The 26,620-nt window shown below is 47.4% G+C and overlaps 1 protein-coding gene across 1 annotated transcript; it reads left to right on the top strand.

The window, feature by feature from the left end:
- Positions 1-5,864: 5,864 nt before the first annotated feature.
- wnt6b (wingless-type MMTV integration site family, member 6b) lies at positions 5,865-25,040 on the top strand. The gene is made up of 4 exons (XM_037489559.2): positions 5,865-6,310; positions 13,841-14,061; positions 19,029-19,333; positions 22,308-25,040. The coding sequence occupies exons 1-4, from the start codon at positions 6,231-6,233 to the stop codon at positions 22,767-22,769; spliced, it is 1,068 nt and encodes a 355-aa protein (XP_037345456.2). The 5' UTR covers positions 5,865-6,230; the 3' UTR covers positions 22,770-25,040.
- The last annotated feature ends 1,580 nt before the right edge of the window (positions 25,041-26,620 follow it).

The raw sequence follows: 26,620 nt of genomic DNA on the forward strand, positions 1-26,620 counted from the left end.
TTTCCCTGTGTACAGGATTCCCACGTTTTTTTTTTTAAATCAAAAAGCAGGTTTTGTGGAAGTACCAGAGCACTCGATCCATAGTTAAATTCACACAGAAAGGTTGCGATGTCACAACAACAGTCACTGTTCAAAGGGCCGCTAAACTCTGTGTACTTTGTTAAAGTCAGAACTAATAATTTACAATGTGAAGTAAGAAAGGGAAATCTCTTAAATCTCCTGTTTTGAATTTGGCTTTGCCCTTATAGTCCTGCGACTACAGCAATGAGGTGACACGTTATTTATAAAGCAATAAAACCTGGCTAACTTGAGAGCTAAGCGCAGACAGCACGTAGTTAAGTGTCCCCCCCACCACCACCACCCACCTTTGCACAAATGTGTCACCATTGGATCAGATCCCCCCCCCCCAAGAGATCCTTCGAACCTCTCGTGAGCTCAAGTGACCTCAGAAGGCATCTGTACCTGGTTTGTGCTTCCCTTCCACTGACGGTCAGCTGGCCGCGTTGTTCGGGATCCAAATAATGTGGGTCCAATTACAAGAAGGGTCACTGAGCTGACACCGGCCCGGCGAGAGAGAGAGAGAGAGAGGGAGAGAGAGAGAGAGAGAGAGAGAGAGAGGGAGAGAGAGAGAGAAGCAGGACGTGTCTGAATCACACCAAATCATGTGTAGCTTTTGTTGACAGATTGTTGAACCGTCGCGTCCATTACGACAGGATTTACTTTCATTACTTGCCGTAACAAGACCATCACTTTGCATAACTTGGGTTCCTTTCACAGTCCATCTCGACGTGTAAAATCATGCGGACCCGGCAGGTATCGATATTTTATTCCACTCACACTCTGCGCGCCCGTTAGGAAGGAATTTCATGAACACGCGTCTCCTGGGGATTCCTGCGATGACTGCGGTTTGCTTTAAAAAAAAAAAAAAAAAAAAGGGGGTCATGTGTTTCTGATTTAGATTTAATTCAAGTTGTCACATAAAAATATTAGCTCCGATGGGATTTTTCTCCAATATATTTTCGAGCATAACCGCCCGGGAATGTGTTTTTGCGGTCGGGGCAGGGCGAGGCGAGGCCCATTTTTTCGACGGGAAAAAACAAAAGGGCACACGGAAAAAGAAAGACAGGAAAAGAAGAAGGAGCGTGAAAGGGGATCGCATCCAGAGATAGGTGGTGCATTCTGGCAGACAGTAGGAATCCGCTTCACGCCCAGATGAAAGGGGGGGGGGGGGATGTGTGCGTAGCCGTGTGATAGGTGTGGCGGCACAGGGGTTAGGGCCCTGTTAGCTTTTCCCGAGCAGAGGAGGAAAGGGAGGGAACCCCCCCGGAACCCCCGGACCGATGCTCTCTCAGTTCAATGGGCGACGTATTGCAACGGGTTCATTTTGATTTAATTGAATTATTTCTGTACAGATGTTCCCCCCCCTCCCAAAAAAAACAGCGCGACGCAGTTTACGGCGCAAAAGCCGGTGTTTCGTTACGGTGTGAAGCCGCACTTTGTGGCGGTCCACTGAGGATTGTGGGACATGGAAGTGGACGCTCTGCTGTGCAGGAGGCTTCAGCAGCCCGAAACGACAACTACGACGTGGCACGTATTTCACCATCTCAGTTTAACATGTTAGCCGCATTAACATGTTAGCTGCATTAACATGTTAGCTGCATTAGCCTGTTAGCTGCATTAACATGTTAGCTGCATTAACCTGTTAGCGACATTAACATGTTAGCTGCATTAGCCTGTTAGCTGCATTAGCCTGTTAGCTGCATTAACCTGTTAGCGACATTAACATGTTAGCTGCATTAGCCTGTTAGCTGCATTAACCTGTTAGCGACATTAACATGTTAGCTGCATTAGCCTGTTAGCTGCATTAACCTGTTAGCTGCATTAACATGTTAGCTGCATTAACATGTTAGCTGCATTAACCAGGGGGGTAGAGGAAGCGATCCCACCTGCGCTGTAACAGCAAGTCTGCACTGGAAAGTGATTGTGTGAAATTGTATTACAGTGAACCAACTTGAGTGCGATAAATGACACGGCAATGTGCAAAATGTTGGAGCTCAGAGAGGCCAAAACCAAAACCATGAGGAGTTTATTAAAAAGGTGCGATATATAAGGGCACCGGCTCCGAAATTGGGTGCAATCGTTTGCCTCTTTCTCTAAAAACACACCATCGTGTGTTTTACTCACGTCATTCTCATCTTGCTACCAGACAATTTACAGAGCAAAAACTGTTATAAGTTAAATGTAATGACTGAAAAATGCACCACTGGCAAGTTCACAGGGAAGCTCCCGTATCTATCAGGGCGTTCTCCTTTAAAACGCTCGACTAAGTCCCTACAGATGTGGGTTTTTACGCGCTGCAAGGACACGTCACATTGTCTCCACTCTGAGCTCCCATCAAAGATGAAACCGTCAGGGAACAACCAACTTTCGAGGGGACTTCCGGTTAAAAAGAAGAGAATAAGAGCTTTGGGGAGGGAGGCCTCGCTTTGGCCCCGGTTGAAGATGTGACTCAGCGGGAAACCGAAATCTGCTGCAGAAAAAAAAACAACACGACAGAAAGGCTTTAACGGACCACACCGGTGGTCTAAGCTCATAAACCGCGAGTGGCTTGCGCGTCTCTGCCAGCTCAGACCGTGTTTGGACGGATTTAGTGCTGAGCTCAACTTAACTTAATGTATTGAAACTGGAATAAAATTGGTAATTCAACACACTGAACTTATTCTAATTTATAGCTGCGTGGCAATGAAGTTAGAAGCTCGGTCCAGAGGAGTCAACCTGCCTTCAAGGAAACTCCAAATCCAACAGCTGGAGTTTCAACATGCTCTTAAGTGGAACGCTCTTATAATGCAGGGTGTTTTTGACACGTCAGTGGTCACTTTAAGGAGACCAGTGCAGCTGGGGGACACCGTGGTGGTGAACCAAGCTGCCCACAGACAAGAATTTGAACAATACACATAATGTACGATAGGAATCTACTGCATGTGGGCTGGTAGCCATCTGTTAGGGGCTGTGCAGCGTCTCCTCCCAGCAGGAAACCAAAGCTGTGAGCCAAGACCCCAGGCCCAACACCCTGCCGGACTTTGAAATCAGATCTTTATTGTCCATAAAGTCTCAGCCAAGTATGAAGAATCAGCCCTCCCTAACAAAACACAAAGATGAGAGAGGACTTGGGGGGGGCGAGTGAGACACGGACAGGGAAACGGAGAAGGAAGTAAAGAGAGGGTAAGGGGTTTGATGTGGACAGAGCGAGTGAGTACACATCGTAGAAACAATGCTCATGTTCCCAACTGTGTCACAGTTATTTATAGGTCATTGGGAGATAACTCAAATTTCCATAACTTTCTCATTTTGTTCCCGGTGGTTCCAGGTCACATGTCAACACGGCACTCTTCACTGGAGTCAGCTTTCCCTGCTCGAACATCAGAGTAAACTCCTCCTTCCGCCACTGTGGGCTCATTATTCACCCTGTTTTGATCACATGTGAAGGGAGATATGCAGCGAGGGAGAGAGATGCATCAAGAGAAAGGGTGAACAAGTAGGTTGGAAATGAGTGAGACCAGGGGGATCTGTACCCTTCAAAAATCAAATCACTTCATCTTTGGGGTCCTCCTCAAGGTGCTCCTGAGATATCCCCTACCCGAGAGTAGGTCAGAAGTGAAGTCCCGGTGACCTTGACCTTTGAACTTTGACCACCAATCCCTACTCAGTTCCTCCTCGAGTCCAGGCAAGGCCGAAATTTGAAGAAATGCCCTGCGGGCGGGGGGGGGGGGGGGGTGAGAGAGTTTGCATTTACAACAATGGACCAAACGGACGGACAGCTCCGAAAGACAAAGCCGCGCCGCACTGAGCTACTGGGGACAGTACCATCGGTTCTGTGGACAGTGCTGGATCTGAAATGTTCTGCATTCCGGAAAAAGCAATTAAATGTCAGTCAAAGTGCATCCTTCAAGAGGACTGAGCCCAAATGGCGGGAAGATGCACGTGATTTGTAAAAGTCCAAAAGAGGTCTGACAAACAGCCCGAAGCCGCACACGTTGTCTGTCTATTCGCATTATGTGTTGGCGTCATTTGAATAGTGTGCAAACAGTCGGGCCGAGCAGTTTTTCAACGGATTTGATTACGCACTCAGCTTAAAGTGCGCATAAGCTGATCCATAGAAATTAGACTTCATCTAACAGGAGCAGAAGATCCTGATGTAATCACCAGCACAGAAGTTCGAAGCACAACAGGACGGGGATTATTGCGGGAAAGGTGACACAATCCCATTGAGTTGGTACAATGGATATAATGAGGGATGTGTGACTGTGGTGGCTAAACATATCAAAAGCTCTCATATCTGTGACTAAATATGTGGCTTCCAAACACTTCACAAGCTACAAATATATTCAAATCAAACTCAGATGACTCGAGTAAATATCTTCACTTCTCGCATTAACATTAAGAAAAATTCCTATGAAATGAAGATCTTTTAGCACCATGTTTCGTGCACCTTTAGAGTTGACTTATGGCACGTTTTCAGCTGCATTACACACACTAATTGATACTTATGGGAGGCGTGAAATTAAATGTGAAAAGTGGCCTCAAGTAAGCTTGATCTTCATGCTGCAGGGAAATAAATGGGACCAATCAATGTCTGACGGAAAGTGAGGGAAAAGCATCAGAAGTTCTAAAATGTCAAGTATACGTGATGGAAATGAACCAAATCAAGCAAAAGCTCCATTATGTTTTGAATGGACCTGTTTCAAGTGGTTTCAACCCTTGCTCGTGGCTCACACAAAACATATTTCAATGGATGAAAAGGTTAGAAAAATAAATTAAACCTGCCCCCTCGATTCAGATTCCATATTTTTGGGCAAAAATCTGAGATAGATTCCGTTTTATTATATTTCTTACCATTGGGAGTTTAGAAATCTTCGCTTTGAAACTGTCAACCTTCAGCCGGGGCTACAGCCAAGGGCATATGACCGGAGCAGAGGCGAGGCGGGGGGCCGGGGGCCTTTTGAAAGACGCGGCTGAGTCAGCCTCGTGTTACACTTGTGATTGATTGTATCACCGCAGTGGAACGAAGTCGGGTGTCGGGGCTTTTATGGGCGACTACAGTACGGCGGCGTTGGATTTCAATGGATATGCCCTTGGCCAGATAGGTGATAATACTACCCAGTCCACACACACACACACACACACACACGCGTATACACACTTTGAGGAATGCAGGGCACACAAACCCATCTCAGAATAAGGTTATGTGAAACAGCAGTTTCTCTTCCCAGGGAACATGGTTTGATCTTTGGGGGGTTTAAGCCAGAGAAAAGAAACTGGCACGGCCATCAGAAAGGTACCACCACACCTGTGCTGACATCACTTCATTCCACGGGCTCTGATTTCGGGTCCACCGTAAACATAAAGAATGACAGGTCCTGGGACCCCCCCCCCCCCCCGTTTCTCTCCCTCTCCCTCTCCCTGTGTGTGTGCGCGCTAATTAACTAATTGCAGTCTCTCTCTCTCTCTCTCTCTCTCTCTCTCTCTCTTTCTGAGTGACAGCCAGGATCTCGCCGCGGGGTGGAAGTAGACGAGCGCATTTTTTTCCTTCCTTCACGATCCAAAGAAAACAACCATCGACGCACCGTGGCGCACAGACGCCTCTACCTGCAGCCGGTGCGCGCCCGCAAGCCTCTTCCACCGAATCCATCGGCGCGCCAGTGCGCCGCGCGCAACCACGAGACGAGCAACATCACCTCCGCAGTACTATTTTGAAAAATTCAAATGTAGTTCATCGTTGAAAAAAAAAAACATCGCACCAAGAGACACCCGGTGGTGCCCCCCCCCCCCCCCCCCCCCGCGCCCCCCTCCTTGAACACCGCGCGCCGCCTCGCGGGTCAGAACGGACTCCTCCGCGCGGGAGTCTCACGTCTCGTTCCTGCGCGGACCCTTCGTGCCAAGCACGTGTGAAAGGCAGATGGACGACAATGAAGAGGTTAACCACACCTTTGAAAAAAAGCGGACATCTCTCCATTAGCCTCTTGACCAGCTTCGTCGCGCACTAAGATGCGCCCCGCGGAAGAGGAGCTGGATGAGGAACTTGTTGCGCTCTCGTCGGCACACGGTTTGTGGTGAAGCAAAGCAGGTACCCTCTATGCATTTAAGGAAGGATCCAACTCGGTGTCGGCTGAGCTCGTCGGTCGTTTAAGCGTCGCTTGGGGGAAACCCGGTGAGGATTCGCTGGCTTCACCATGACGGTTCGTCTATCACGGATCCAACTGGCCCTGTTCTTTATCTTGCTGTGTCCGGTCAACATCATCGGACTCTGGTGGTAAGTGCTCTGAATTTACCACGTGTTTTATGTTAATCCGGCTCGTGTCTCGCCGGGGGATTTAAATGATCTCATCTGACTTGGTTGTATTTGCGGGCACAAACACGGAGGAGCGTAACCACGTTGAACTATATTTATCACCTACCGGCTTTTCACCCAAATACTCCGGATAGCCCGGGAGCCGTGCGCCTTACAAATATGAAATATAGAATTCACTGCTGCAAATGGCTGGAGGGACATTTCAAAAAGAGTGAACACAGGAAATATAACGTTATATATTAAAACATGATAAGATGTAAGTAATAAAATAAAATAAACTGTCTAATGGATTATGTTTTAAAATATTAACACTTAAAACAGCAGTTTTTAAAAAACTTTTTTTAGTCTTTTAGACCAAGAGATCGTGAACCAATCAAATTAAAGTATGTTTCCATCACAAATGTGATGAAGGAGACAGAGAAGGAGGGTGCTGAGAGAGGTGTCTGCTGCTCATTGCCTGCAGTAATACACGGAGGAGAGAGGACGGGGAGATCCGTGTGTGTGTGTGTGTGTGTGTGTGTGTAGTGGGGGGTTCAGAGGCAGGAATGTCAGGTGGCCCTCTAGGCGCAGTGGATATGTCATCATAAAACAATCCATACAGGCTGAGCTCCGCGAGGTGTGTGACAGTCGGACGGACGTACAGACAGACACGGACAGACCCAGATGGACCCGAGAGATCCGCTGATAACATGTTTCCTACTCGTTAATAGCTCTCTCTGTTAGTCTGAGTGCAGTCCAACGGCCAACATGTCTGTCTGTATCTCCCTCTCTCTCCCTCTCTCTCTCTCTCTCTCTCTCTCTCTCTCTCTCTCTCTCTCGCGCACACAAACCTCCGCAAAGCGGCACTTTTTGAATGTGAAGCTTTGTTATTTGTTTTTTTTTTGTTTTTTTACGAATCCTCCCACTGTTCATTCACAGCCCAGTCAAGGTCAATGTGGGTTGTCGTGCCACAGGAGGGGGGGGGGGGGGGGGGGGGGCTGTGCATGTCCTTGCTGCACTGGCAGCGTCTCTTCACATGCAAACGCCACAGATGTGGGACCTTAAGTCCTTTCGTGTTAACATCTGTGGTGTCGCTGAATGAGAAGATGCAAGGCTACGTGTGTGAAGGACTTGTTGTCCTCGAGATGTTTTCATGGAGAGTTACATCCACACCAAGACGCCCGAAACTGTAAGACTCCTGATCTTTGTCCTCTTTTTGTTGGCAAAAAACAAACAAAAAAACCACCACAGTGCGTTTTAAGCCAAAATCTGTGAAGAAAAAAGGACCGGCAGAGTCCGGGTAAACATGTGTTGGGTCCACACCGCACTCCCCGCCGATGGAGTTTGGGTGTCTTCATAACAATTGGTTATCTTTTACATGTTATTCTGGAAGCTGTATTCAGCAGCCACGCCTCAGAAAACGTGTCCTACGATCAGACAAACGGAAACTACGCCACACGAAGTGGGCCAGTGACACAATAGGAACCATTTGGTTGTCTGGTTTTGAGGTTTAAAAGTCACGACTCAGTTCATTTGTCTTAACCTTACGGCGACGTGTGGACTGCAGGATTTCCATCCTGTGACCAAGCGTCTTAGAGAAGGGCCAAAAACAATACAGGCGTTTACGTTTCCTTAAACACTGTCATCCACCAAGGCTGAATCCAATTACCAGAAAGATTAAAAAAAAATAAAAAAACCTGAAAATATATAGTTTGTAAGACAGTATAACAACAAGATAAGCACGTGTTACCTCATCCTTTATAAATCTAGAGTTTGTGAGGAAAATATTAAGTAGCTGCATGTGTGAAACTATGTTCAATCTCTGTCATTTCCCTCTCAGCGTTTTAGTGGCAGCACCACAGGAGAGATTCATTTTAAATAAAACTGAAGTGGATTACGGGAATCAACTCTGAGAAATCTGCTACTTCCTTTTCATCCCCGCTGACACGCGTTGTCGTCTTCTTTCACTCGCTCACTTGTTCGCGGGGCGGCCTCGCACACACTCACACAGACACACATGTGAATGCCTTCTGGCACAGATTCACACACACACACACACACACACACACACGCACACACACACACACACACGCACACACACACACACACACACACACACACACACACACACACACACACACACACACACACACACGCACACACACACACACGCACACACACACACAGTGGCCAACTGTGGAGCAGCTAGGGTGAAGCCACACCTGTGGGTTGCTCCCCCAGGACAATGATGCTCTCTGTTGAAAGCCGCTGGACATACCATCATGCACCTCTCCTCCTCTGTCTCCGCACGTCTCCAGCCGTACCCGTCGTTTGAAGGAAAATACCCGCGGTGCAGATAGGTTGTCGCTGAGGGGGGGGGGGGGGGAGCCGCAGTGACGGACAGAGAGCGACGGAGATGAAATGCGCGGCGATAGCTGTCCTTTCAGAGCCTGTGCTGATTAGAGAGCTCTAATCATTTGGCCAGAGAGCAGAGAGCTCGGAGACCCAGAGGAGTGAGGAATGTCTTTGCTCTCCTATACTGGTTTTCTTTTGTGTGTGTCACAGCGTGCTGCAGGCCTACAGGTGGACACACACACACACACACACACACATTTGTATGTGTGTGTGTTTCAGTATTCTCCTTTATATGTTTACGTGTGTGTGTGTGTCACTCCTAATACGTCTCCAATCAGTGGATCCTGGTTAATCTATTTAACATGCACACGGAAAGAAGTACAAATGCACTCCTTCAGTTATGGGAGAACGCACAGACGCACAGACGCACAGTCTCTAAAATCAAAACCGCCACGATCACTTGAGGAGAGTTTCATTGTAACTGATCTTATCTGGTCCACTCCTCTCCTGGTTTGAAGAGCTAGATGTCTAATCAGGACCAGGGAGATGGGTACAGATAAAGATAATGACGATGTGGGTTTGGCATTAGGGAGAGAAGTGAATTAAACGTGAGTGTGTGTGTGTTTGCACTGCATGCATTTCTGTGGGCATTCATGCTTTAAATATGTCCCAGTGTCAGAAATGCACAGGGCACATGTTACAAATGGTCCAACAAAAGTCACGATACGTCTACGTTTCACCGGGATTGGATGAAACCTTGCTGACGGGTTTTGGGTTGGCAGAAGCCAATTGGAAATGAAAATGTAACACTGCCAGCTATTGTTCAGGCTACACCAGCTAAGCACAGGTTTTAATGCCTTTTTGGATTTAACTAACTCTAACCCCAAATTATAACTTCACATTTACCAAATGACTCACATCGTAGAGCTTTTTTTCAAGGACATGACCTAAATAACGCAAACATATACACCGTTTCTGGAACATATTTGTTAAACACTCTATGACTGTGTGTCACGTCAGCTTTAGTCAGACACCCGTTTACTTTTAAAGCCGCTAATATTAAATTGCATTCCACGTTTCATAGTCTGAGCTGAGCCCCACAATCACCCGTTGCACCTTTCCGACCCCCCTCTGTGAATATATCCATTGCTCGGACAACTTGCACCCTTTGGCTGTCTTTGGGCGTGACCCTGCGCCAAGATGTGACAGCACAACGGACGCCTGAGTGTTTTTCCCCTGAGTCCAATTGCGGTTGTGTTGTTGGTTTTTTTTCGCCTTAGAGACACTTTATTGCACACATTTAAACAGGCGGTGCATTAGGATCACGAGCGCTGAAACATTTCAATGAGACAAACCCCTTTGTTTCTCAACCCTCGTTTTACATCAGCGAAAAAAAAAAAACCCCAACGTGATCCAACATGTCTGGGAGTGATCGACGTGTCCCAGGCCGCGGGGTCAGAAAAACAAGAGGGGGGCAATTATCGGAGGCACACACACACACACACACACACACACACACATAGTCGTACGCCGTCCTCCCGGGGACCGCGACAAGGTGCGGACTATGTTCCCACCCCTCTTCAATTTGCTGTATCCGGACCAATTGAACACGTGCTGTGATTTTCGTTGCCGTTTCTTGATTATAATTCACTGTCGTTGCTTAATGGCTTAATATCTCATTGGTGTCGTACACTGAAGTCTTTCCTTGCGCACACACCCTCTCTTTAGCTGTCTCGCGTTGACCCCCTTCTCCTGATTCTCTCCCCCCACGCTGGCGTCTGAGACACAGCGCTTGTCGTGACTGTCTTCATCTCCAGCATACTTTCGGGATTAAGGAGGGATGAAATTCACTCAATCGTGGGCGGAGAAAAAAAAACAAAAAAAAGAAAGAAAGAAAAAAGAAGAAGGGCCCTGTACAGTAGATCCTAAATGAAACCTGAGGTCGCTTTGAGCGCCAGTGTTTACTCGCTTTCTGATGCAGCCCTCGAGGACACGGTTTGATGTGGGCTACTGGTCGACTTGTCAAAAGCGCTTTCTAGCATTGGACAGACCTTATCATCTTATGTTTGATAGGGGTATTTATTCCGCTTTGTCTTTTTTTTTTTTATCTCCTTCCTCGTGTCTCTGCCCCGGGAACCTCATTGTCACGACGGAGTATTCATGCGAGACAAGGTTTCCTTAAAGCCCTTGATAATATCAATGACTCTACGTCCTGAACGGTATTTTGCACTTATCTTTTCAAGATGTTTCGTGATCGACGGTGGCAGTTTGCACGAAGAGGATCCGAGTGCGGTCTGGCCCTGTGGTTCCCTCTGCGAGAGGGCTTTTATCTGCGTACATGCCTGCCAACTAGTGAACACCTCTTTGTGTTGTTGTTGTTGTTGTATATAAACAACTTTTTTGTGCAAATTGCATTTGTGTGCATGCATGCATGCATCCTCTTGAAACACCGCATTTCAGCTTTAACATTGTACCTTTCATCTTAATATGATGCAGTAGATAGGTATTTTGTTATCTTCGTGGAGGCTTCAGAAGACCCCGCAGCAGGAGAAACACATGATGTTTCTACCAGGATTTGAGTCAACACTCGTAGTATATAGAGCTAAATGCAAAGGACGCCATTCAGCGCATCATTTGTTCGACTCCTGCTCTGTGTGTTCACTGAACCTCCAAAAGCCACCCTAGCTCTGGTCTATTTATTAAAAACGTTTACTTTGCACCTGTGACTTTTGAGGAGTGTGCAAAGTATTTCGATCCTATTCAACTTTGCACGAATGCACACTTTTATGCACCAATCTCCAAAAAAGGGCAAGAATGCAGGCCGCTCGCTGTCATCCTATCATCCAATTATTGCACCCCATTTTTGGATATATTGCCGGCAGTGGGCTTCTCCACCTCAGTTCACTTCACTTTCTGATTCATACTTCCTTCCCCTTTTTCCTCCATTCTCCTGTTTCTAAACTTACACTAGAGACAGTCCATTAATCAGGGATTATCAAATTGTCTTTCAACCCAAATGAAAGAAGGGTTCAGAACAAAAAGGTTTCACTCTGAAGTACCTACCTACTTACCACCTAGTCCAGATGTCTGTTTAAACTCACATGTTCCCACCAATGTGAAGGTTGAAAATGAATTGCATGATGTGGCAGAAGGCAGCATTTCAAATCATTCTGCTTATTTGTTGTGAGAAGTGAGGACAAAGAGAAAATAGTGTTTACAAGGATGTAACATTTCCCAAATCCATTCTATACACAAATAAAGTAATCTCTCGTGCCAAATGTCAAACATGGAATCAGAACAAAAGGAAAGCTGTATGCAAACAGGTCTTTATCATACAGTGCATGAGTACACATCCAATTCATATTTTATATATTATATATTTTATTCTCGCATCTGATCTTCCACACAAAGCAATTTATCTCTTTGCAGTGGAAGCTCTGCTGCAAAAGGAGAACAGGAGGAAACTTTTCTCTCATCGTCAAAGCGCTCGAACTGTCCAAACGTCATCCAGTAAACTCACCAGTTATACAACTCTTCACCTCCCGTTGTAAAAAAAAACAGGCCGGCTATTGTGAGCTTCAGACAGAGCAGCTCACAACGTGCACACGCACAAGCACAGACTCACACGCACATCCAAGCAAACGCAAAATCAATGTCCCACATCCATCCATCCAACAAATGAACACGCACTGTATCGAAATAGAACCGAATTCATGCTTCTCTCTTTCTTTCTCTCTCTCTCTCCTGCAGACACACACACACAGACACACACACACAGACACACACACGCTCAGCCTGAGAGCGGTGGGTATATAATAAGCGGTTGTTGAGAGGGAGTGTGCATTGCTAAATGTTGTGTCTCTACCTGCTAATTAACACATACAGGCCGTCTGTATGATTTCATTACCTGGGTTACTTAAACATGCAAGCACTCGAGCAGAACACACACACACACACACACACAAAGGGTTGCACACACTATAACACCTGTATCAGCGATATAGCATTGTTTCCATTGCCATCTTGTCATTACACTCAATAATCACAGGGGGGATGCAGCAGTGGGTGTCACTGGGGTGTGTACTCAGATATTGGTGTGTGTGTGTGTGTTACACACCAGATATAATGGCTATATGTTACATGTGGTGTCTTAGTGGGTCGCTAACCCTAACCCTCTTAGTGGATAGCAGTATCTGGGCCGTTGCCTCTCGAGCTTCCCTTCAACGACACAAGATTCCCTGTGAATAGTGTTTCCATTCAATCAAGTGTTGACATGTTTGTCAGTCATTTAAATAGCTTTCTCAAATGAAAGAACGAAACCTTCAAAAACACACAGGGACGGTGTGCGTGTGTGTGCGTGTGTGTGTGTGCAAATGTCTCGCCCGGTATCAGACCGCCAAGAGAGCGGATTCGAGAGAGTGTTTGTTCTGCTTCTTAAAACAATCTCTCGAAGCAGATGAATGATATCAGGCGGTGCGATTAACAAGGACAAGGCTGAATAAAAACCTCTCTCTCTCTCTCTCTCTCTCTCTCTCTCTCTCGGTCTCGCCTTTCCTTTTGACTCCCATTTCATGGATCACACCTGCGGGCTTAAAGCCGACTGCAGTTAAGGCGAGGTGAGGAGGAAAAGAATGGGAATAAAGTCATCTCATAAAGCCATTGAAGTGACCACAGCCCATATTTCCCTTTAAGAGTTAGAATAAACTATTTCTTAATTATATACACTCATCCGTCATAGCTATTGAGGAACACAAGATTTATATTTATATATCTTAATGTTTTAATTTGCACTAAATGCTTGATTTTCATTTGCGACTCATTTAAACACTCTTAAGTAATACACGATGTGCCCTTTTCATTGGGATTGGTTTAATCTGGGAGTTGCCTTAGCAGTGCCAGTTCAAGTCCTCAGCTGCTAAAAACATCTCCCGAGGGGCTGTACCATCAGGAAATCCAGAACGTCCGCCTTTAGCTTCACTAAATCCACCCTAGCGTGGAGGTCCACTCGAACCCGAACCTGAGCTCCGAGCCTCCCGTCGGGAAGCACCTTGTTGGAAGCGCTGAGGAAGCAGAGGAGCGGGAACTTGCTGTTGCCATGGTGTCACTGAGAGAAAGTGAGAGAGTTCTATAACCCTGAGGTACCTCCACTTTTTCCAGGGCGGTGGGCAGTCCGCTGGTCATGGACCCCAACAGCATTTGCAGGAAGGCCAAGCGCCTGGCGGGGAAGCAGGCCGAGCTGTGCCAGACCCAGCCGGAGATCGTCAGCGAGGTGGCCAAAGGGGCCCGGCTGGGCGTCAGGGAGTGCCAGTACCAGTTCAGGTACCGCCGGTGGAACTGCACCAGCCACAACAAGTACTTTGGCAAAATACTGCAGCAAGGTGAGTGGGGGAAGGGATGGGTGTTGGCTCGTTGGTAACTACCCTCCTGTCTCTGTTGTCTAATCTGGAGTCCCACATGGGACATCTAACCGATGTGATCGATGCCCCTCTTTTGGCTGGAAGGAAGTGAAGCAGCCTTCCACCATCCAAACAGACTTAAAGTAGCCTTGATCCAATTCTTTTTTATTTCTGGCTCTCTCGGTCCGCCTCACCGAAAGCCTTTCACGGGGCTTTTAAAAAAAAAAAAACCCATCACGTCGCATTCGTGTCGCCGCGAGTCCCTCATCTGAACCCCGTGACCTCTCGATTCGGAGCTGGTGGTCCAGCGTCTGACGGCACTCGGACAGACAAGGGCGGTTGTTGTAGTTCAGACGTATTCGCGCTTCACCGACTCTCCTCTTCATCAGACTGGGCACGCTTGAAAATGGCCGGCTGAAATTGCCCCTTTTCTCCCAGCATCTCTCTTACGATCTCTTGACATCTTCCTCCGGCTCTTTGAAGTCTGTAATATAACTTATGTTGGGTCACCGCTAGGTCTCCCCCAATTACTGTGTTGGTTTTTCTCCTGTATAATTATATCTATAGAGAGCTGCCTGTTTCCTCTTGGACTGCTACCTCAGAGAGCCTTTATCTCTGTGTTTAGTCATCAAACAGCGCTAAATTGATATTAATATACAACAACACATGTGTCAAGCCGGTTATTCTGACTCATTTGTAGAAGATGTGCATGCTAAAGTTGTGTGCTCGTTTGCAACTATTGTCTCAAGGATGTGGATCAGAACATGTTAATCAAGAAAATGTATATTTTTACATGCAGAAGTGTAACCGTCAATACCGAATTTTTGAGTCACAATTTGAATTAGCATACAACATTCAAGTGTGGGTGGCAATCTTATTTTAGATTATTTAAAAATATAGCATTTGTACATATCACAAAGTGTTCCCCCGGTATCAAAACAGAGAACCTCCGAGCCAGAACTTTAACAGTCAATCTCATAGTATTCTCATGTATGTGACAATGGTAACAAAAAGCTTTCATGAAGACCTGATTCATATGTTGCAGTCAGGAAGCTGGCATTAAGTGTCTCTGCCACAAAAAGAAAGAAGAGGAGAAAAGAAGTGCAAGCACAAAGATAGGGAGGGAGAGAAACAAGGGGACAAGAATCTACCAGTAGAAGATAAAATAGCAATTAATCATAAATTCCTGCCTGTCTATAAGAGAGGCCAAAGTGCTCCTCTGGTTTGAAGCCTTAATTACCTGGATCTGCTCTTAATGGCTGTTTATCAAAAAGTAGTAGCAGTAAATGTCAAAATAAAAGTGCCTTTGTGTGTAAGGTTTACTCTCTCTAAGTGGTTTACTTAACCTCATTGACCTCGATGATACCTGAAGCCATAATGGACTCTTTCAGAATATTTTATTGACTGGGTGTCTTCTTTGTAGAGAAATTAGGAAATCGTAATACGGACGGTACAGAACCTTTAAGTCCATTCGTCCCACGAAGGTGGCTTTAAAGCTTCCCGTCTTACCCTCGCAAATTGCATAACACGTATGACAAACCGCGCGGGCCTATATAATTACAGAATTGCAGAATTTGTGCAAACCAAAACATAAATTAGCGTCCCAATCTCTTGGTATGCTTCAACATACCACAGCGGTATATTTACTATAGTATTTCATGGAGTAGAACAACAATGTTACCACCTCTTAAGCTTGTGTAATGCTGTATTTCAGGTATCCGACCGAGAGAAGAGAAAAGCTAACTCCCTGGTGCTCAGAGGGTACGAAGCGATGAGTTCTATAGCTGCTTCAGTCCCTATTGGTTGATCCATGTGTATGTGCAAGTGCACGTTTAGAAAGGTTTTTTATTAAATGCTTTGAAGCAAAGCAGCGACATACGGTCTCGACTTTTTGTAGAACTTTGGAGGATATTCCATTTTAATGCTACGTTTCGGGTTCAAATAAAGCCAGAGGGTGCAGGCGAGCGTGGCCAAGTTGGCCGAAACACACTTGTCTGCTGCCCACTTTGCGAAAATATGTCGGGGCTGTCTTCACCCGCCGTTCAAACCTCGCAGCACTAGTGCTGTGCGGCGCGTTCGTTACTTATTGGCACGGCTGCTGCACGTCACATGACTGACTGTGGAGCTCGTCCGTGGACAAATGAGAGCAATTGATCATGCAGACATTCATGTGCTCCATGTGCTCATAGATTCTGTACGAAATGTGTGTGTGTGTGTGTGTGTGTGTGTGTGTGTGTGTGTGAAGCATTTGAATTGCTGGGGAATAAACAATCATAATTGATTTTTGGCTGTACAGGGGGGTCGCAAAATAAACGAAGCAGTCAGCAATCGTGTGAAACATTTTCTCACGACAGGTGGTCACTCAGGTGAGCAGACGGGTTGGACCTTTACTCACTTTGACTATTCTTGTGTTTCCATATAAGTAAATGGCTGATGTTTCTCTCTAGAGAATTTGTGTTCATGGATTCCTGTTATGTCCATGTTGTCTCAGTATATTTACACTGTCAATTATTTAATGCTCATTCACTCGGATGTATTTGGAAGGGCCTTCTGTCACACTGGATGCTGCAGGATTTCTGTCACATAGATTTAAAGTGCTGTAAGTCTTTCTGCACACGTGACATCTATTTGTGCCGTCGCCATCGTGGGAGAGGGACCCCTCCTCCTCCTCTGTGTTTTCCCTGTGCCGATGAGAGGGTTCCGGGGGCAGAGGATGTCGCATGTGCATTCTGAAAATGTATTTTTATTAAACTGTGCTCCAATGAACTGTGGAGGGATTTTATGTTGAACTGCATTCAGTTTTCAAATCCCATGTCATTAAAGTCAAGGCATAAAATGTGCTAATTCCTGCAGAAGGGCCTTATGGAATTAGAAGCAGATGTAGACAGGCCCAGACACCCACCATGCCAGCGCATTTGTATGGAATTAATGTCTCCTAGGCAAATATGAAACTGGGGGGGCCCTAAGATCATACGACTTGATAGCTTCATTTTCACTTTCATACCTCCATCGGCTTTTCCTATTTTTCCTCTTTGTAAAATGATAAACTAAAAGTCGACAAAAAGCTCTCTTTTTCAAGATATTTTTTCTCATAAACCCAAATAAGAGTTGTAAGAACTTATTTCCCTAAAATCAAGATACTATTCTCTGTGACTGAGAATGCAGTGTTTCTCCGGGGGGGCATCTGGGGACATCTGGACGAGCTCTCAGCTCGCTTGGACACGGCTTGTGTAACTATCGCCATGTTGAACTAACATCGAGTTGTGTGCTGATGAGTCACACATGTGTCTCTTAATAAGTACACAGCCGTTTTGGAGAATGACACTTGATTCGAGTATGTTGCTGCTGTTCTATTCAGTTCTATTCTGCTTCACGGGATAAGCAGTAGGGTGTGGTCTTAACTTAACACACACACACACACACACAGTTAACAAGCCGTGCACAACCACACGGGTAAAATCAACCGATTTATCTAATCTGCAATCAACTGCAGAAGATCCAAAATCCACAGCATTAACAAACGCCGCATGAAGACGTACGTGACCTTTGAGAACTATTGGTCATAAATGCTGTGCGTGTGCTCAGTACAACAATGCTGTTCACGCGTTGACACACATGGACACAAACGTACACATTCTGGCCTGCATCGGACATATTTCTGGGTGTTCGGCTGCACAGCTGGTATTGATATCACGGCGTGCTGGGGTGTGCGTGTCTTGTCGCACGCCACCCATTCTGTGTGTCTGTCTGTGTGTGTGTGTGTGTGTGTGTGTGTTTGTGTGTGTTACCTAATGAATCCCATTCACTGAATCATGCGATATGGAGTTGGCAATGATGGCGGTGGTGACTGAACGCTCACCGCCTTCCAGCTCCTAAAACTCCTTCCCCTAGTCGCCGAATATACATACAAGGCCTCCCTAAGTGGCCATTGCCTCCCTCTCATTCTTCCAAATGCACACACACACACAGACACACACACTTAAATACTCAGTCCTGAGTTTATCATCTATCTAAGCAGAGACCTACACAGACCCCTCTGGTTAAATGTTGTGACAAAAGTTAAATCCTGTCTCACGTTGACTCTTACTGTTACTTACTCTTACTTTGAGCTGGCTTTGTTTTTTCCTTTTACTCATGATATATATTTATATTATACTTTTTATTGTCATTTTTTTACTTCCCAAAGCATCACAGAGCAACAAACTGATGTGTCAGGTTTAAATGGGATTGGTTTTCATAACCCGAGTCTCACAGGACAAAGAGATCAAAGCCCGCCTCGGAGCCGTTCTGTGACATTCTTACAGCTGCAGTGGTTGTGGGTAAAGAGACTGATGCTGAAGCCACCGGGGCGAGGAGAGACAATCCATTTGCAGCGTTCCAAAATAAACCAGCAGCTGCGGCGTGTGAACGACGGAGGGAGAAATAGACTTCCTCTCATCGCCGCGGATCCAACGGCGCTTGGCGGCCGCGCTAATGGACCCCGGGACGGAGAGACGGGCGCTTTGGTCCTGATCCATACGGCGCCCGTTTTGAAAGGGACGTGGCGGCGGCGGCGGCGGCGAGACAGACGCGCGGGTGACTGGGCAGATGATTGGATGGCAGTTGTTGCACCGCGATTGATCGAGTGCGATCAACAGGTGTCTGAATGCAGAGGGGTGTAATGTGCAGCTGTTTATCGTCATGTCACTGTGTCGTAATGGGAAGGGTCGACCTGAAAAGTTCATTCATGTGGGCAAAAGCACATTTGGATTGTTTTCAACCCACTGTAATGAAATGTATTATTGTTATTTATTATTAACATATGGTGTACAACTTTGGGTCTATGCATATCTGTTCATCTCAGCTAGTAACTCTAAACCCTCTGTTTTGACTTTTGATGTTGTGCAAGCCAAACTTGGGTACCAATCAATGAATTTCTCCCCCCCCCCCCCCCCCTCTTTTTCTCGTAGACATCAGGGAGACTGCGTTTGTTTATGCCATCACGGCGGCGGGCGTGACCCACGCCGTGACCCAGGCCTGCAGCATGGGCGACCTCCTGCTGTGCGGGTGCGAGGCGACCCGGAACCGGGCCCCTCCGAGGCCGCCCTCGTCCCCTGCCACCGGAGACGGAGTCAAGTGGGAGTGGGGGGGCTGCGGCGACGACGTGGAGTTTGGCTACGAAAAGTCGAAACAGTTCATGGACGCCAAGAGGAGACGCGGAAAGAGCGACATTAGGACGCTCATCGACCTGCACAACAACGAGGCCGGGCGGCTGGTAAGAAACGGACCCGCAGTCAGAGGCCCGGCGGCGTGCGGTTACTCTGTGACGTCTTTACGTGAGAAACGCGTTGAACACAACGCTAATCTGTGAATCCAAAAAAACAAACTGCTCCTGTGACGTGTGAATTTTCTCCCGAGTCTCGAAGGTTTTCGCTGGAAAAAAGGTGTTGCTTGTCCTGTGGAATGTTCTGTCATTTCACAAACACGCAAAAAGAGAAAAGCCATCGCCCCCGGGGGGGCCATTTATGTGTGGCGGCGTAAGCTGATATTCTAACAAGAATCAGGTTTCTGAAACACAAAAAACGAGAGCGTGCCACACATTTTGCTTTTCACGCCTCCGAGGCAGGTAGCTTCTAGTGTTTCCCACGCAGCGCTCGCAGAGGCTTCAAAGCTCCTTCTCGACTCCTTCTCGACTCCTCTCGACTCCTTCTCGACTCCTTCTCGACTCCTCTCGACTCCTTCTCGACTCCTCTCGACTCCTTCTCGACTCCTCTCGACTCCTTCTCGACTCCTTCTCGACTCCTCTCGACTCCTTCTTGACTCCTCTCGACTCCTTCTCGACTCCTTCTCGACTCCTCTCGACTCCTCTCGACTCCTTCTCGACTCCTCTCGACTCCTCTCGACTCCTCTCGACTCCTTCTCGACTCCTTCTCGACTCCTCTCGACTCCTTCTCGACTCCTTCTCGACTCCTCTCGACTCCTTCTCGACTCCTTCTCGACTCCTCTCGACTCCTCTCGACTCCTCTCGACTCCTTCTCGACTCCTCTCGACTCCTCTCGACTCCTCTCGACTCCTTCTCGACTCCTTCTCGACTCCTCTCGACTCCTTCTCGACTCCTTCTCGACTCCTCTCGACTCCTTCTCGACTCCTTCTCGACTCCTCTCGACTCCTCTCGACTCCTCTCGACTCCTTCTCGACTCCTCTCGACTCCTCTCGACTCCTCTCGACTCCTCTCGACTCCTTCTCGACTCCTCTCGACTCCTTCTCGACTCCTTCTCGACTCCTCTCGACTCCTTCTCGACTCCTTCTCGACTCCTCTCGACTCCTTCTCGACTCCTTCTCGACTCCTCTCGACTCCTTCTCGACTCCTTCTCGACTCCTCTCGACTCCTTCTCGACTCCTTCTCGACTCCTCTCGACTCCTCTCGACTCCTCTCGACTCCTCTCGACTCCTCTCGACTCCTCTCGACTCCTTCTCGACTCCTTCTCGACTCCTCTCGACTCCTCTCGACTCCTCTCGACTCCTTCTCGACTCCTCTCGACTCCTTCTCGACTCCTTCTCGACTCCTCTCGACTCCTTCTCGACTCCTCTCGACTCCTTCTCGACTCCTCTCGACTCCTCTCGACTCCTTCTCGACTCCTTCTCGACTCCTTCTCGACTCCTCTCGACTCCTTCTCGACTCCTCTCGACTCCTCTCGACTCCTCTCGACTCCTTCTCGACTCCTCTCGACTCCTTCTCGACTCCTCTCGACTCCTTCTCGACTCCTCTCGAATCCTCTCGACTCCTTCTCGACTCCTTCTCGACTCCTCTCGACTCCTTCTCGACTCCTCTCGACTCCTTCTCGACTCCTTCTCGACTCCTCTCGACTCCTTCTTGACTCCTCTCGACTCCTTCTCGACTCCTTCTCGACTCCTCTCGACTCCTCTCGACTCCTTCTCGACTCCTCTCGACTCCTCTCGACTCCTCTCGACTCCTTCTCGACTCCTTCTCGACTCCTCTCGACTCCTTCTCGACTCCTTCTCGACTCCTCTCGACTCCTTCTCGACTCCTTCTCGACTCCTCTCGACTCCTCTCGACTCCTCTCGACTCCTTCTCGACTCCTCTCGACTCCTCTCGACTCCTCTCGACTCCTTCTCGACTCCTTCTCGACTCCTCTCGACTCCTTCTCGACTCCTTCTCGACTCCTCTCGACTCCTTCTCGACTCCTTCTCGACTCCTCTCGACTCCTCTCGACTCCTCTCGACTCCTCTCGACTCCTTCTCGACTCCTCTCGACTCCTTCTCGACTCCTCTCGACTCCTTCTCGACTCCTCTCGAATCCTCTCGACTCCTTCTCGACTCCTCTCGACTCCTTCTTGACTCCTCTCGACTCCTTCTCGACTCCTCTCGACTCCTCTCGACTCCTTCTCGACTCCTCTCGACTCCTCTCGACTCCTCTCGACTCCTTCTCGACTCCTCTCGACTCCTCTCGACTCCTTCTTGACTCCTTCTCGACTCCTCTCGACTCCTTCTCGACGACGCAGCAACTTCGGAGAGGAGTCCGTTGGACGTGCGGCTCGGGACAACCGCATGTCAGCTCTGTTTGTGACACCCTCCTGCAGAAATGTCAGATGCAGAGTCACAAAGTTCACCTCGGGTCGGGGGTCAAAGGATGGGCAGAGAGGAGAGAGGAGGATTCTGGGAGTTTAATGCAATTGTAGCATTAGCCAACAAACGTGACGAGAAACCTTCACACAAACGCAGAGAGGTTGAGAAATAAGTCGTAACGCACGCAAACGTCCGTTTGTGTGCAAGCACGCGTGCATACGCCAATACACATTTTGCAAGTGTGTGTGTGTGTGTGTGTGTGTGTGTGATTGGTTAATTATGTGCAGTATAAGTGAATGATCTGTTGTCAAGGCTTGTTAGATGTAGGAAGGCCAGAGGCAACATGGAGGGTGACGGGGGTTGGGGAGTTAAATTCCTTCTGAATAGCGTCTGCTTTTATCTTACCTATCTATCAGTGTGTGTGTGTGTGTGTGTGTGTAATCCAGTTGCTTTATCTGTGATATACTATGAAAACGCAATAATAAATAACTTCTGTGGAGATCTTGTCATTTAACAAAAGCAGACCTGCTTCCCTTTAGCGTACAAGTTTAAAAGCCCTTCCCCTTTTTTTTCTATATTTCTTCTTATTCGCCCTCATTCATCTCCTCCACCTCTCTGCTCCCCCCCCCCCCTCCGCCCCTCCTCCGCTCTCCCGTTCCCAGGCGGTGAAGCTCTACATGCGGACGGAGTGCAAGTGCCACGGGCTGTCGGGGTCGTGCACCCTGCGCACGTGCTGGAAGAAGATGCCTCATTTCCACGAGGTGGGGGACCGCCTGCTGGAGCGCTTCAACGGGGCGTCCAAGGTGATGGGTGGCAACGACGGCAAGACCCTGATCCCCGTGGGCCAGAACATCAAGCCGCCGGACAAGCAGGACCTGATCTACTCGGACGAGTCGCCCGACTTCTGCCTCCCCAACCGGAAGACCGGCTCGCTGGGGACGCGGGGGCGCGTGTGCAACAGCACGGCCATGGACACCAGCGGCTGCGACCTGCTGTGCTGCGAGCGCGGCTACCGGGAGGAGACGGTGGTGCTGGAGGAGAACTGCCTCTGCCGTTTCCACTGGTGCTGCGTGGTCCAGTGCAAGAAGTGCCTGGTCCGAAAAGAGCTCAGCGTGTGCCACTGATGGGACGGAAAGCGCCGGGAGTGCAGCGGCGGTGACCCCGCGCCACATGGCGTGCTCCCTTCTGTCACAGGCCGCGCGTTGGTTGGCTTTAGTTGGCGTGGATGGTTTTTATGTCCGTTTTCACGTTAGTCACATCCAGTGTGCCTCCAGAAAAATGTTCATTTTTTAAATCCCATTTGATCGTGGTTCTGGCTTTTTTGGTTCCAAGGAATGTGATTGTTAACCCAAACACAGAAAGGGGGGGACCACAGGACGTCGAATGGGGAATATGTTTGTTTCTGAGCTACCTATTTTTCTTTTTCTTGTTTTTGAAAATGGTCCAAAGAATGTCTAAATATGCATTTTTTAATTAAATGAAAGAGGAGGTTTCTTGGTGTCCAATACCAATAAAACTAAACGGCTTGATGCTAGCTGCTAGTTTAAACCAAAGAGTTTCTGACCCCCCCCCCTTTTTTTGGTAATGGAATGACCATAGCTGTCCGTTCCCTAAGCCCCGCCCTCCAAGGTTAATTCCTGTTGCTAGACCTGTCGAGCTTCCTATTCTCACGTTTACAATAACATTATAACTTTTACCTCTCATCATTTTTGCATCCAAGGCTTCAGTCCAGCTGGGTAGTTTTTGGGCCTGTAATGTAATGGCAATCGGTTGTTACCACTTTAGGTAGAAACCCCCCAAACTATTTCATTTTTTACACTTTCTCCTTTTGCGTTTCAGAAAAGCACCCAGCGTGCAACCTCTGTGTGGGCAGAGCACCACACATCGCTTCAGGCCTTTTTAAAACATCACAAACATGTCACTGAAAAAGTCCCATCGACTAGCTTGAAGTTAATATCAAACGACAAATAAAGGTCTTGGTATTGTTTTCTCCCACTGGGTCAAAAATAAGCATAAAAGGGAAATGGTATCACATTATCACATTTGAAGAACACTTGTCAACGCCGTGTTTTGCAGGTGTGGACTTGGCCTGCCAGCAAAGACTGTTATTTATATAAAGATATGATGACAAGACTACTCACTTCCATCTCCTCCAGAAGCACTTTGGATACGACGGCTGACATGAACTTTCTCTGCAGTTTGACGACACAACTTTTTTGCGTTTTTTCTGTTTCCATTAAAACCAAAAGAGAAATCTTCCTTCACATTTCATCGTTTAGCATTTGGGAAAATGTATATAATGTATTTTGACGTGTCTGTTATGATATACAGGGCTAATGTAACAATGCACTTTGGATGCTGTACGTGCAGATGTGCGTGTGTGCGTGTGTGTGTGTGTGTGTGTGTGTGGGTGTGCGTGTCGGGTTTCTGTTTGTGCAGGTTTGGCCAGTTATCACCTTATCCTACCGCTGACAGTACCTTTTTATAGGCCTTTATATCTTCCATCCAGCTGCTGTGTGACGTGTTGGTTATTAAAGCCCACTGCTCCGTGTGAGGCAGACACACTCTGGTTTTTGCTCATCTTTAGAGGAAGTGTTTTTCCTATAAACCTGTCATTACCTGTTATTACCTGACTTAAAGTAAGCGTATTGAACTTATAGTACATCGCCTTCCGCTTGTTCTGACGCGGTTGTCGTGTCCGCTGTCGTCTCTCGAGTGAGAGTCGCTGATGTTGAGTGTTATTCACATCTGGCTGTTACAGCAGAGACAACCGTGTGACGTTTATTTTGGAATTTTTAGCAAAAGCAGTTTGATATTTAGCGTGCGCCACGGCAAGGCGCCATTCCTGGCATTTCAATGACCCAACGCAACATGGCCCATTATTACAGTGACCACTGTAAGTATTTTTATGAAGAGCATACGTATAATCAGTATTAGATGAGATCCACAACAACTCTTACACCTAATTTTAGCTAAAGGGCCAGTGGATATTTCTACATCTTTGATATTGTCATTAAACCACGCTTTGGCCAGATTAAATGTCTGCTCACGCTCCTTCAATAAGGAGGCTCAAGATGAAGTCACAGTAACAGCATGGACTTTTATATCTGTCAATTGGCGCGGGTCTCGTACCGTTTCATATCTGAATGTGTTAATTCCTTAAACAAGGTTAGGTAGGAAATAAAAGAGAGCAGACGAAATGAGCAGATTAAAGCATTTGGACTAGTTTGGAAATCATCATTGAAAGGCATTTAGTTTGCTTCCCATTTGGTGATGCTCTTCATGTTGGTATCCTTCAGAAATCCTTTCATATCTAGACGTTATGTTGCATTTACATTTAGGGTTAAACTGTGTGTGACAATCCAAACACTAATCGAATAAAAAGTAAAACATTCTGTTTTTTTTTATCAAATCATTTGCATGTGCAATATTACGAATTCAGGTGTTTACACCCTCATTTTGATGATGTAAATGTGATGAATATTACAGTATATTTGGACATAAATATTGAAGATCAAACCATTTTATATCCAGCAGGAAGAAGCAGCACAAATCTGATCTGATTTTAACCAGACAAAATAAATACTAATTGAATCTCACAGCCCCTTTTCCCTTGCAGGAACAGACGAGGACGGGGGAAGAAAGCGTCGCCTGCGAGTCAGTTTGAGTTCTACAAGTCGACACAAGTTCATATTTTCCAGGAATTTGTGCCACAGAGGTGTGTAGCAGAGTCGGGCCAGCGGTTGTGTTTGAGCCGCGCGGAGGTGGGCCAAAGAACAAGAAAATGCCAGGGGGCTCCTCGCCTGCTCTGATACCTCAGCTCCTTTTGTCCCCTCCTCACCGCTCCTCCTCACCTCCTCACCTCCGCCCTCCTCTCCGTCTCCCTTTAAGCCGCGCAGGCCTTTGCACGGGCCTGAGCCAGAGAAAATAGACAAGCCAGCAGCTAGATTTATTGGAGCATTGGTATAAATATGGTATTCTGTCGACATCTGCGTGCATGCGGCTGCACGTGTCTGCCTTTGTCAGTGTGTGTGTGTGTGTGTGTGTGTGTGTGTGAGAGAGTGGCCATTTTTCCCATGTGTACCTCTGAGAAGGAAATGTTACATGAGGAGTGCAACGTTGTCCCTATAAGAGCTGAGTTTTAGGTTCGTACACACTTATCACACCCAAATGCAACCTTGCATCAAGCATTAATGAAGGGCTACCACTGAAAGTACTGTTGAGCTGCAGAGACTCATTTCCGTAAATCAGTCAGACAAGAAGAGTCCTCCTATTTGTTATCTCCTGCAGTGGAGTCCAGGTGGTCTGATCTTCATACTTACCACTCATTTCTTGCACACTTGCCGAAAAAAAAACAAGAGGAGAGCTATATCATGGATGAGATGATATAAATATGATAGATGGGCGGGTCATTGCAGGGGAAATGAGCAACAAGGGAGGGGAAATTATTAATGAAGGAGGAGGATAAAACTGAGTGAGAGAACCCAACACTATAATGCTCCTCCATTTGTGGGAACTCCTCCAATTCTCCATCAGTCTAGCAGGGAGATGTTACACAAAGGGCCCATCTGGAGATCGACTGTGTGGGGTTTCCTCTCATACCAATGACTGTGATTGTGGGAGTGGGAGGGTCACACATACACACACACACACACACACACACACACACACACACAGCCACACACACACACACACACACACATGCGCGTGTTTAATTCAGGCCGTGAAATGAAGCGCGCTCCCTTCTTTCACAAATGAAATGTGCATTTCCCTGTTTTTTGAGACTTTTGCACACATCCACAGGAACACGCATGACCTCCACTTTGGCTCAGTGTGTGTGCAGGAGACAGGAATCTTCAGGAGTTAATGCAGACCCCGGAGGTGACGGCTCAGCCGCCGCCTGAGGCCCACCGGGCCGCCCAACCAGGCCGCCGGTGCCGTGAGATCTGACGGACCCATTTTGTGCGAAACATTG

This window comes from Pungitius pungitius, chromosome 10 (assembly GCF_949316345.1).
Source record: "Pungitius pungitius chromosome 10, fPunPun2.1, whole genome shotgun sequence".
Classification (NCBI taxonomy): domain Eukaryota; kingdom Metazoa; phylum Chordata; class Actinopteri; order Perciformes; family Gasterosteidae; genus Pungitius; species Pungitius pungitius.